The sequence below is a fragment of the Cystoisospora suis genome, assembly GCF_002600585.1.
Source record: "Cystoisospora suis strain Wien I chromosome Unknown contig_1997, whole genome shotgun sequence".
Lineage (NCBI taxonomy): Eukaryota > Apicomplexa > Conoidasida > Eucoccidiorida > Sarcocystidae > Cystoisospora > Cystoisospora suis.
In genome coordinates, this window is record NW_027154796.1 from 37,867 (window position 1) to 50,305 (window position 12,439).

The window sequence follows — 12,439 nt, forward strand, 5'->3', positions numbered from 1 at the left end:
TGCGCCTCGTCAGCTTGCAATGTGCCCGGAAAGTCCACACGAGAAGGCTCTTCTGTCGCCACCGGCGTAAGCTTACCAATCATCAAGGCCGTCTTTCTGCACGCGTCGTACACTTTCGTTCGGATGCTTAAACACTTCTTACCTCTGGGTGAGAGTAGTCATTCTCAGAGAGAGCTTGTTTTCGTGTGTGTCTGTTTCTCCGTAGGATTCATCCTTGGCGGAGAAAGAGGAGGCACAAGCAGATGACAGCAGTCGACCTGTGTGCCTGAACTGTGGCCAGCCCTACGATGCCGTAGAAGATTTGGTTCCTTTGTCGCCGTCAGAAGAAGAGTTGGACAAATTGAAGGAAAAGGTGCTGAAGATCGCGCAGGAGAGGGCCGCGCAGAAGAAGGCAAAGAAGCATAAAGCGGCCTCGGACAATGGTACGACAGTCCTAGATGGGAACCACGCGAAGAAGTCACCCAGTGCTCCTAAAACTGCTATTCATCCTGTCATTGTAGCTCCGTGTGCTACTAGTACGAAACTACGAGCCGATTCATTCAGTGCAGGTGGACAAGCTGTTGCAAGTGAAAGGAAGAATAAAAAGAGAGCGAGAGACTGGGTGATCGATGGGAGCTCGTCAGTAGACGCGCTGCTACCCCAGACATCTTCCCCTCCGGGGCGTTCAATCGGACGGGGCACCTCAGCGGCAGTCGTCTAAAATCTTTGGCCGTTGCCGGTCAGTCCGTGTGGCTAGTGACTTTTCCTCGTTCTGGAGGATTCTTTAGTGCCGGTTGGTACGCGCGGGGGGCTTCACACACCGCTGGTCTTTCAATGTTTGTCTTGTAATTTTCTTGTCAAGAGTGTTTTTCCGACTCTCGAGGTGCTCATGTCTTCTGCAGGACGCTTGCCTACATGCGGTTCTTTTAGTGTCGGCGACATATGTCGTTCTACGTACACTCCTGGCAGTAGAGTGAGTAGACGATGATGCTGGCACCTTCAGTGTTCGACTGCACGTGTGGCTAGTTACAGCTTTTAGTGGACGCCCTGACAATATATCTCCGGGTTGTATATCGCAATTGAAGCAGCCCAGTAGTTGAAATTTGAAATGCAGCTGGAAGTTCGCGTCTTTTCTTCTGGAATGTCCCATTTACATCACACCCAGTTTCCACGTGGATTTCCGCAATATGGTTGGTCCTGCTTTAGCAAAGGAACGGAACGGTGGCACGGTTCACCGCTAGCCAGCGGTAGCAGGTTGCTGTGGTGTGTGGTCGCGGGTTAGTGCCTCGGGCGAGCCAGACACGATGACAGATCAAACCCGATCATGGGCGCCCCAAGGAGTGTTATCACGGGACTAGTTGAAACAGAGTGTTCTCACTTGAACGACGAAACAGCAAGGCGTACATACACCACGTCGGTGTCAGGGAGCATGCGGCTTCGTGTACCTCAGTTTCTAAAGAATCGAACCGGGAAGCCGCGCTAATCGACCTCCACCTTCGCCGTGCTTTGCTATTGTACGATCTATAAGATGCGGGTCCCACTTCCAGTACTGCTTCTGATTGCCGCTGCCTTCAACAGCGGGTGCTGCGCAGCGAAACATCGCGAGGCGGCCTCGTTAGATCCAGCAGCCATGGCATTACTTCAGTCACCTCTTTTCGAGCCGCTTTCTGGTGAGTTCTGGCGTTTTAGCGGTTCGCAAACTGCACATTTATGGCGAGTGCAGAGGTGGCGTTCCACATCACGGAACTGCAGAACAAGCTCCCACAGATGAGCCGCTTCCTAGAGGAAGGTTCGCCCGCCATTGATCAGCTGGCTCATGTTTCAAGCTTAATGTAAGCTCGTCGGGAAAGCAAACTGACCGCCCTCCGTGCAGACAGGGCCTGTTTCCGCTGCAGTTCTTGGGTTTCTTCGCACATGAAGCACGTGATGGCGCTTATGTCAGCCCCCTTTGGCGCCACCTTGCAAGCGGGTATGCCCACGCCGCATGCGCCATGGCACTCCTTTACACTGCGTTTCAGACCTCGCGGGTATCTTTTCTGTAATCCGGAGAAAGCTTGAACAGGTCCTTGTTCCCAGACATACGTAACTCCATAAAGGGGAATCCTAGCTGAAACACCAGGCCATCGCAAGCGTTTACGTGCTGACACGTATGAAGGGAGCTGAGTCGTTCGGCTCCTACGCAGATGCGCTTCGGGAAGCGGCCGAAAAAGCATTGAAAGCGACATTATCTTTGCGCCCCCGACTCCTGGAAAAAAGCAGAGGTTTGTGGGAGGACCATTTCCTCGGCAGCAGCTGTTGCCTGGTGATGTGAACGTACAGCTTCTGGGGGACCGGCTGTTGAGTCACTGCTCCCTAGCAATGCGCACTATGACATTGTCCGCGAAGCTGATAATCTTCACGAGAATCACAGCGTCAGGGAACCGAGATTTATAGAGCGAGTTCACTCAGGACTTCAGGGAGCAAGAGCGGAAGTCGAGGACAGGCTGCAGAAGGCATTTGATTTCCTAGTAGCTCTGAAGCAGAATACAACGGGAGACAGTGTAGCATGGGAGAGGGCGGCTGCGCTCCGGGCCTTCATGGACAACAAAAACTCCCGGAAGGCAAGAGTCAGATATCCTGTCTGCCTGTTCAAGCACTAGCGGCCATGCTGCAGGTTCCTGTCATCGGCAACATCGACGAGTCGATTGAAGCTACAAAGAATGCTCTCCAGCGGACAGGCCGACCAAATCCTTGTACGGTGAAACCAGAACTGTTACTGAGTGGGAACCAGTGCTTCTCGCGATACAGCCACGAAACCAGCTGACTCACTTCCTGCCCCGTGGCCCGAAGTAAGAACTCCCGCAACAGAAACGTATTTTTTCGCGGGAGCACCGTGCCGCCAGATGATGACCACTCTGCACGTGTTGCACACCGCTGTTGTGCCGGAGCTTGGAGGCTTGCTAGAGAAGATTTTGGCCGCCGAAAAACGCTTAGAGTAAGACTGCCTGCCATATCTGGTGTCTTGCCTGTCTCACGGTCCTACGCCTGCTCAGCGGGATTAGAAAGAAGCTCCGAGGAGCGTCATTCCTGCACCACTCGGTCGGCAGTGCATTATCGGTGAGCGGAACACCTGCAATATGATCTTGCCGAGTCGCATTTTTGTGAGACGCAGGCAACCGAACAGGTACAGTAGCAGCTGCCGTGAGTGGCCTGAGGGCCCGGTGACATGAAAGCTTCTGGTGCTGCAGAGCAAAGAAACTGACGGACAGCAGACGGTAAGCAGAAGAGTCGGGCAAGCGCTGTCGCTCCTCGGAATGTCCGGTATATTGCCGCTGGGACCAGGACGCTCCCGAGGGGGCCGAGTCGGACTTCGTTTTCATTGGAGGCATTCCGTACCTAGACCTGTAGTGACCAACGCTGTGCTGCTGCCGGGAACCGGGTGCCAGAAGAGAAAACATTTACCTTGCCATCCTGTATACAAGGCTTCTTCCCCTCGCTCATCCAGAGAGATAACAGCGCTCGGGGAGGTGATAAGATCTGCTCTTGCTCGAACTTCTTGAAGAGGTCCGTTCACCGCGGGGCGCGCGGGCGAATGGACCTCTGCATCGGCCAAGGCTCTACGTGAGATTTGTGCGCCGGCGTACGCGGGCACTGGGCGCGCGGCAGGTGCCGGTTGTGCTTCGGGCTCGCATTCCGCTGGTCAAGCACGCTGCACGAAAACCGCGCAGGTCCGGTTGGTCATTGGACCGACACGCTCAGCCCCACCAGGCAGTGGTTAGTATGATGAAACCGAACACTGATAGATTCGAGGGGACACCACGGCGGCCCCTATCTTTTGTAGTGCTGGTTCAACAGCACGCGGGTTTCAAAACAAGGAAGAGTCTAGAGCTATCTTGCTTTTTGAAAGCTCACGCTCGCTCAAACACGCAGGGCACTCGTCAGGCTGAGAGTTGCGCGTGAGGTCGCTAAGACGCCTATTGCTCCACCCGCGGCTTGCCCTGCAGGCCTGCGCGCCTGACCGGCTGCGAGCCACTCACACGCTTGGGGAGGAGCAGCCAACGGAGTTCGGCGACGCTAAAAGCGTACCTCGTGGATCTTCCCCGGTAGGGGTAGCCGTGAACGACCGGTGCTCGTGCAAAAGAGTGATGAGAATGTCACACCAGGGCATTAGCTATTTACTCTGGCAGCGGCCTAGCAGTGTCGTAAGCTCGTTCTGGGACTGCAGGTGCAGTGCGCGGGTAGAACTAAGGCTGCAGTACGCGGCGCCAACTGTGAAAAATCCCAGAGCTGGGTATTCTGGAAAAAATGTTACGTAAAACCTTTTCACGACAGACAAGAAAAGCATCTCGGAGCAGCAAGTAGGCGGGGGGGCCGAGGAAGGTACTCGCTCGTTCTGCTTGTCGAGCGGGCGTCCTGATTTTGGGACATGCATTAGAGGCCGAAGGCGTATCCCGGGACCCGGCAAAAGAATGAGTAAGAAGCAGCGTGTGCGCCAGGGCATGCACTTCTGCTACGGCATCAATGGGAGTAACCGCCCTCCATCCACCTTCTCAACGTCTGTCCGGGGGGGAGAGGAGGCCGGACGTAGAAAACAGACCCGCCGTGCCAGCTAGGCTAACTATAACGGTACCGGCAGGAGGCTCACGTTACGCTAAGCATTTTTGCAGGCTGTATCCTTGCCTTCTTTGTGGGTTCGTTGTGACCTGCTTGCCTTGGTTGCATAGCTTGAGCGGCTGAACTAACGCAACACCACCGCACCCCCCTCTCTCCTTCGGATTGTCAACCTCGGTGTCTCGCGGGAACTTTCAGCAGTCCCCGTACCTTACCCTACTGGCGAAACTGTCCTGCTGTTGCACTGGGCTCTAGGTAAAGTCCCCTTTTCCATGATGTAGCACGCGTGTGTTCCCTTCTCCTTCCTCAGGAATTAACGTTCCCTGTCTTCAATAGCTGTCGTCCACCGGGTCTCTTGGAGACATGAAACTCACTTCGAAGCACAGCAGTTTCCACTTTCTATCTTGTGCTTCGATGCCTGCTGCAAGAACTGCAGGCAAACGCTTGCCGTCGTGGTAGCTAAAAATCCCCCCGGAGGAACGGCAGGGTTCGCGTGACTCGACGTCGCTCCCATCCCTCGGTGCTTCGGCAGCTTGTCCCAAGATCGTTCTTGAGCGTCGGATGCCGCTCCTTTTGTCAACGGATTTTTTCGAAAGCTATTTTCCGAAGTGGCCTCTGTAGCAGCGTGTCCTCGCCAGAGCGCATCTCCTATAGTAGCGTCCCTATGTTCGTGGAAGTCCTCAGTCCCGATGTGGGTATGTCTTGCTCCCCAGTACCGTCACTCCTGTTGTTCGTCCGTCGTTTTTCTGTCTCGGGCCGGTTTTCTCTCTTTCTGTTTGGTCGCAGGTGTAGACCATATCAGAGTTCATTCTCGCGCGTGGCCTCGGACGACGCAACATTACAGCCGCTAGTGCGCCTTCTTCGCACGTTGTGTGACGCCCGGATGCTCTTTTCTTTTTTTCCGGGGACACGACTTTTCTATTTCTCTTTGGCTACCAAGCATTTCTTTTTTCTAGTGCCCACCTCTTCACTTGCCGACCGCATCCCCCCGTCTGAGCTGGCTTTTCAAGTTCATATGGTGTTTGCTCCTTCAAGTTTCCGAACCCTCTCGCCTTCAAAATGGAGCGGCGGTACGGGCCACCTTCCGAAGAGGGTGGTTCCACTTCTGGTAGTATCTCTGCCTCGTCTCCTTCCAGAATGAACAGACAGTCGTCTCCGGGGCGCGTCACGGCAGAAGCGCGGGACATCGAGTATCCGCGGCCGTCAGCGTCCCCCCGGAAAATGCCGTCTTCCCCGTGTGAACCGATCCCGGATGCCAGGCCGGCGCTGACTCTCCAACAGGGCGGCTGGTGAGGTCATCAGACACTGCGGTCCGCGACACCCGTGGGCTGCTTACGCAGGACTGTCGTCTGCTACAGCTTGTGGTGGATGTTAGCGCACAACTGGCCACTTGGTATGGAGTAGACAGACGAGGACTGCACCCGGGGAGACGAATGCTTGTAGGATGTGAATGCCGATCAACTTTGTGCCCCGGACGGCATAGTCTGGTCCCAGTTATCATTTTCGTAGCAGCCAGTTGAACTAAGATCGTCTCCCTTCGTCAGTCTCTCCCAGTGGTACAGTACGCTGCTTCGTTAGGTCCCGAGCCGCTAGAAGTGGAAGTAAGATTCAATATTGTACTTGCCTTGTGCTGACTTACTTTGGAAAAGAAATCCACGCCCCCAACGGGCCGGTGTCCCGGTCAGTTGGGAGTACTTGTCATGCGGTATTTCCCACTATTCCCAGGACATCGGCATCCAGACCCTCACCGACTGCGGCGCCCGTGCCCTTGGATGAGGAAGCTCGATTGGCGCAGTACGAGGTGATTCGTCCTGTCGGCGCAGGCCGCTTCGGAGAGGTTTTCATTATTCGTCATAAGGTGAGCAACGGCATTTCGGGGCCAGTCTCCGTCGTCTGCGCTGCTGCCGGTGGTAGGAGCCGGATCGGGATCTGATGCACTCGATTGCATGCTGGTTCTCGTAGCACAAGGTCTTGCCACTTCAGGACGGGCGAGCGTCGCCGTCTGGACATTCGCGGGGCCCGACGCAAGGTACGCAGTAGCCGATACAAAAAGGGGTCCGTGGAATGCTTCTATCGAGTTACGTCCGTACCAACGGTGGAGCTGCACTTCGTCCTCCGGAAGATCACTCTGGGGATGTACCGAGCTGAGTCTTTCGTGGGTAACCGTGCTCCGTTTTGGACTTCGTATCTATCCATGCTTTTTGTGTGGTTCCAACTAGGCGACGAACGCTGTCCTGTGCTGGAAACTGGTGTTTTACAAAGGACTGCGGGAAAAGGAAAAGAAGCAGCTTGTGTCGGAGGTAAACGTGATGCGTGAACTTCGGCACCCCAACATCGTGCGGTATCATGACCGAATCGTTTGCCGGTCGAAGCAGTGTCTGTACATCGTTATGGAGTACTGCGATGCCGGAGACCTTGCCAAGCAGATCGAGGCAGCGCACAAACACCACGGAGGAATTGATCAAGATCGCATCGTCCTCGTGGTTGTGCAGCTCATACACGCCCTGGCATATTGTCATGAAGGTGTCGGTAAGCAGTTTCTGCTGCACAGCTCTTCCACAGACGTCGTCCGTAGATTCGTTCCACAGACCACACAAAATTTCCGTGCACGCAGCACGGTTGGCTAGCCATCTTGTGCGCGTGACGGCTTTGACTGTTTTAGGCTCGAGTCCTGGACTTCGTCTGGGCCGTGTGCACGAGCGACTGCTGCGTTTTTAGATGGCTTTTTCCTCCGATGAACAGCTGGGTCTCCCTGTCCGCGTGTTTTTATCTAGCGCTGCTCACTCTGGTGCCTCTGCGTCTCGTTTAGGCCAAGAAAAACGACGAGTGCTACACCGCGATCTGAAGCCGTGCAATATATTTCTGACATCCCATCCTCAGTACCCCGATGACGCGTCACGGTGTATTGCGAAACTCGGCGACTTCGGGCTGTCCAGACACCTGAACATGCATTCCATGGCTCACTCGTGTGTTGGGACCCCCTATTATTGGTCACCCGAACTCCTTGAGGACGGGCAAAAGACGTACAACGTGAAGAGCGACTTGTGGGCGCTAGGCTGCGTCATCTACGAAATGTGCACGGGAAAGACACCCTTTGCACAGGCGCAGACGATACCACAGCTGAAGGAGCGGGTCCGAAAAGGACCCGTTCTCCCGATTCGTGGGTGCGTGTCGAAAAAGCTCTCCACTTTTGCGCACGCAGTACACCTTGAGGCCGCGCATGCAGCGTGTTACGTGCACTGACGGTATAGTGACAAGACTCGCGACGTGCCCCCTTGGGCAAATATCGGGAAGCAGACCTCTCTGTCGTGGGCCCGTGCTCTCCGTACGCAGTCAGTCCGAGAACCCGATGACCCCACTCTACTTTAGCTGACCTACTTCTGTGCACTCGAGGGCGAGATACATTTTCGGATGCATGCGTGCCAGTTAATTCTAGTAGGTGTAGGGGGTGCCTTTGCTAGACTCCAGGGCAAGGCGTACGTTCAAGCGGGCTCGAGATTCAATAGCCAAACTGTGCTCGTTCTTTCGCCCTACTCTCACGGGGCACTCTGGCCTAACCCCGGTGTAACTTCTCAAAGCTGAAATTACAAATGCGTCCGCCCCCAAGAGGGTCACTGTCTAGGACGTTCTTGCATAGCACTGGTCTGAGGGCTCGTATCCGTACACCTCGAGAAACTCAATGAGCGCTACCGTATGTAAATGCAACTGCGTCGCTTCATGGTTGAAGACCACCGTAACGCTTGTTCTGTGGCTGCACGAGTAACTCCACGTCCACTCGTGCTTGTTTCTCTCTGTGTTTGTTTGAAAATGTTAACTAGGTTCTCCGACTCGCTGAACGCACTGATGGCGTCGCTTCTTCAGCCCAATCCAAACAGCCGGCCGTCGGCGCTCCAGTGTCTAGGATATACAATTTTCCGGGGCTGTCCATACACCCCCCCTCCTCTCTACTCTGCATCCGCTTCTTCAACACGTACGAGAACCGTTTCTCCCGGTTCTAGAGCTTTCGGCCCTGGTGACGCCGGGTCGTATTCGAGCTCCTCCGCTGTCGCGTCGACACGTCACTCTCCGCACTCTTCATCTGCAAACGACACTTCAGCTCGGTACGCCTCCTTCCCCTCTCCGGTCCCGCGCCTCTTGTCGGGGGCGGCTGACAGTTCCAAGTATCGCATGCAGCATACCTCAACTTCCACGATGAGGCGCGTGTCAGCGTCTGAAGCTCCAGATACGGCTGTACAGGATCCGGCGACTAGTGCGCATCCTCAGTTTCATCACGCCTTTCCCTCGCCTTCGTCGTCACCTGTCAACGTACACTCCCAAGCGAAACACCATGGAGCGGCCTCGCGAGAAGAACTGACTAGTCAGTTTCGAAGAGCCTCTCAGAACAGCTTTGGTTTTCGATTGCCATCAGAGAGGGAGGCTAGTCTAACTCGGGGCAATATGTCTCGAGTGGAGAGTCAAACAGGCTCTCAGAGTGATGCAGGAGCCGAAGAAAATAGTGTGGTGGGAGGAATTGTGGGGCCGAGGACTTCGAGCGCAATCGCCGCGGCAGCCGCAGCGGCTGTTTGTGCGTTCGAGCAGCACCAGGCGGATACTCACCCAGACCCCTCAGCGCCGTTAACAGCCATACAAGAGGAGGAAGAAGAAGGAACCTTGAGTCCCTCTCGAGACTCTCAAGTCTGTGCGGCGACGGCGGATACCTACTCCTCCGGGTCTCAGCCAGACGAGGCGAGGGAAAAATACGGCTATTCCTCAGCCACATGGGCGGCGGAAGACCGGTCAGGGAATGGGATGACTAAGGGCAGCACGGCGCGCAACGAGACACAGGAACATACAAGAAGTGGAGCTATGCTCGCTGAGCACGGAGGAAGCATGATGAGTAGAAACCCCGGTCCTCATTCCCCCAGCGCTAGGACAAGTACCCCTACAGGGACATATTCTGTCTGCTCCCCTGCTGGAGTCTGTACCGCAAACAAGGTGGATGCTGATGACGGAGCAGCTACGCGAAGCGTACACGTTCTTGAATTGCCCTTTCGTGGTCAAGAGACGTCGGGCGCGCAGGGACGGAACAGGGAAGGGGAACTGGGACACCGGGCAGTGACGAATCCCCGCAGCGCTTACCAGGCTTCTGCTTCTCGTCATGGAGCTTTTGCCCCGGTGAGCCCTGCTGCTTGCTCGTCGGTGGTGGAAGGCGGTCTGTGCCGCCGTAGAAGCGAACCCGTCCCGTCAAACCTGCTGTCGCCAGAGGAGAGACCTACTGCCTGGCAGGCAGGAAGAAATGCGGAGCTGTTTTCTTTCGCGCGTGGGGCGGTTCCAGAGGATAAAAGTCAGGAAATATCAGGGTCCTTCGAGCGGAGTGCATCTCCTTCGCTCTCTTCTGCCTCCAAGACAAGCTTCGAACCCACCAGAGTGGGGAAATCTGGCGTCTCTGGGGTACCCCGGGAAACAAGAGGAGTCACGGGTACAGCGTCGGCACGTTCAATGACACCTGGAAGAGCTTCAAGCGAATACCTCACACAAGAGAAGCAGCTACAGTTCTACAGTCCTCTGCCCGATCAACGTCAGCATGACTATGGTCCTGGTGAAGCGGCGAACGAGCGAATTTTTGGACGGAGGGGGAGCTCGGCGACGTCGCACACGCCTTCCCCAAACGGGATCTCCGCCTACACCCCGGACGCACCGTTTCCGTCATCAGAACGAACCTGGAGGTCGCAGAGAGACGTACAATATAAATCTCAACTCCGACAACACTCTCCATCTCAAACAAGTGGACAGTCGCCGGGTGCGCCTGCCTCTCCCTACGAATTTGCTGTCGATGGGCGACATACAGCATTTCGCTTGGGACCAGGAGACCCGAAGCAAACAGGGGCCGGCGTCTTCGGCCATCAGAGGTCCGTAGGGGAGCGTCCCGGAGATGGAGGTTTTGGAAGGGCGAGCGAACTACATAGACAGAACAGTCCCTCGAATAAGTGCCGTTCGTCTTCTATAACAAGGCGGTCCTCTTCCGCCTCTCTTGCTTCTTTTTATCCTTCTTCTGAGTTCCCGAGCTCTTCTTTTCTGAGCAGTGCTGGTGGCGGGGTCCCAGGTTCTGCAGCCATTTCTTCCGTCAGAAGCGGTTCTTTGCAAACAGACCATCCCGTCCTCGCCGCCCGGAAGATCCTGGAGAACGGCTCTTCCGCAGGACCGCCCCTGTTGTCCGGCGTAGCTTCAACGCCTCCATCGTCTTCTGGTGACCTGTTTAGTCAGCCACGACGCCGGTCAGCGTCCCCCGCTGTAGGAGGAGTCAACTTTGAGGAAGAACCGACCTCCAGTGTGGGTTTGCCCACCCTTCTTTCGCCTCGCTTCCCGCCTCCTGACAAGTTGTCACGACCGGACAGGGTAGCGTTTCCTTTTTCTGCAGCGCCCAGACAGAGTCTACCCGGAAGGTTTGCAGAAGACGGCAGTACTGTCGGGGCGGCGCATCCCCGAACGGTAACGCAATCCGGCCAAACTACAGGGGGTCAGGGCAGGTCAGCACTAAGTGGCGCTAGTGTACAAGGCTGGAGCACAAGGAGGGAAGATGGAGATGCAAACACCCGAACTTCCCCGAGGCAAATAGAACGCAGCGTCCACCGCATGACCCGCGAGAACCATGAAAGGTTTGCCCCTTCAGGCCTCACAGGTGACTACGCCTGCACGGCTCGCGGTCGGCCGAAGGGCAGCGTCGGTGACCTTAACCCGTCCACCATGTCCCCCAGTGAGACTTTCAGGCAAGCGCTTCCGGAGCCAGGCTTGGGGACTCAACAAGTGCAAGCGGAGTCTTCTTTTTTCTCACCTGTTGGTTCCCACGACCTCACACGACCAACTACCGCGTCTTCGTACTGTGAGACTCAGAATGGAGATTGGGAGGCTGAGACGGGAGAGGAAGGCAGCGACCAAAATCAGCATGCGTCCTCTGTAGGAAGGTCTTCGTGCTCTTCTGCTCGCTTTTTCAGAGTAGGAGGCTTGGAGCCTCGAGACACTCCAGCTTCTGAAGAAAAGATTACCCGGGAAAGCGATATCTTTAGGTCACGGAACTCGAATAAGCGAGGCCCACGTTACATGACACCTGCCGGTGCGGATTCAGCACATAGGAGTTCGATTTCACCCCGCCTGTTGGAGGGGTGTTCCTCTCACCTGTCCTCCCCTCCTACGCCACGAGACACTTTTTCGGCGCGACCGTCTCCCGAAGGAAAGCTCGCTGAACTCAATTTTGACAACAGTGCTCGCCTGCGTCACGCGTCGCCTGTTTTGTATACTGCTGACGCGGCAGGCCGCGTCCCCTCTGTTGTGTGTCCGTCTAACCCAGCTCGGCCGCGGCCGGAGCACAGCGCTCAGTCGCCAGCTGTGAGCTCATCGTCTGATTCCCGTCAAAATCGACTTTCCGGGAGGCAGGGTTTCCCACCTCGGGAGTTTGTACCGTGTTCCCAGGAATTCATTCCGGAACATAGTGCGCGCGGGCCCACTGTTAGCAGGCTCTCAGTACAACCGCTGACTTCTGGAGGTTTTCTTTCTATGGACCAGCAGCCTAAAGTCACGCGGAGGATCAGTGCCCCTACTACTTCAACTGTAGGGAAACCGTCCAGAGTGGGGAATGGGTGGGCGGCACCGACAGAGACGGCACCGTTTTCCAGGGGTGAGGTGGATAAGCTGCCTCGCAACTACGGACCGCTGAACCCACGCAAGAGCTCCTTCTCGCACTTACCCACGGAATTCTCATCTCCCTCGCTGCCAGGAGAAGAGAAGGCCCAGAAGAGCTGCACCGCGGGGCGGTCCTCGGCGGAAGAAGCCGGTGCGGTGTCTTCGTTCTCGCTTAGCCCTCTGGACAATCCAGCGAGATCTGCGGATTACGATT

The 12,439-nt window shown here is 55.9% G+C and overlaps 3 protein-coding genes across 3 annotated transcripts in view; 2 read left to right on the forward strand and 1 right to left on the reverse strand.

Moving 5' to 3' along the window:
* The window catches only part of CSUI_004315 (replication termination factor 2), a 2,432-nt gene extending 1,732 nt beyond the window's left edge, over positions 1–700 (forward strand). The window contains exons 3-4 of the mRNA XM_068064508.1: positions 1–66; positions 206–700. The exon at positions 1–66 is cut by the window's left edge and continues 121 nt beyond it. Coding sequence (XP_067923517.1) covers positions 1–66; positions 206–246 — 107 coding nt within the window. The 3' untranslated portion in view covers positions 247–700. The remainder of the gene's footprint in view (positions 67–205) is intronic.
* A 496-nt stretch (positions 701–1,196) lies between these two features.
* On the reverse strand, positions 1,197–3,212 carry CSUI_004316 (uncharacterized protein). Its single transcript, XM_068064509.1, has one exon. It carries the CDS (start codon positions 2,202–2,204, stop codon positions 1,794–1,796), a length of 411 nt encoding a protein of 136 aa, XP_067923518.1. The 5' UTR covers positions 2,205–3,212; the 3' UTR covers positions 1,197–1,793.
* Positions 3,213–4,580: 1,368 nt separating this feature from the next.
* CSUI_004317 (nima-related protein kinase nima1) lies at positions 4,581–12,439 on the forward strand (the record flags this gene model as incomplete). Its single annotated transcript, XM_068064510.1, has 5 exons — positions 4,581–5,858; positions 6,295–6,427; positions 6,789–7,098; positions 7,379–7,733; positions 8,388–12,439. Coding segments are annotated over exons 1-5 (5,080 nt in total), but the record flags the coding sequence as incomplete, so codon positions are not given.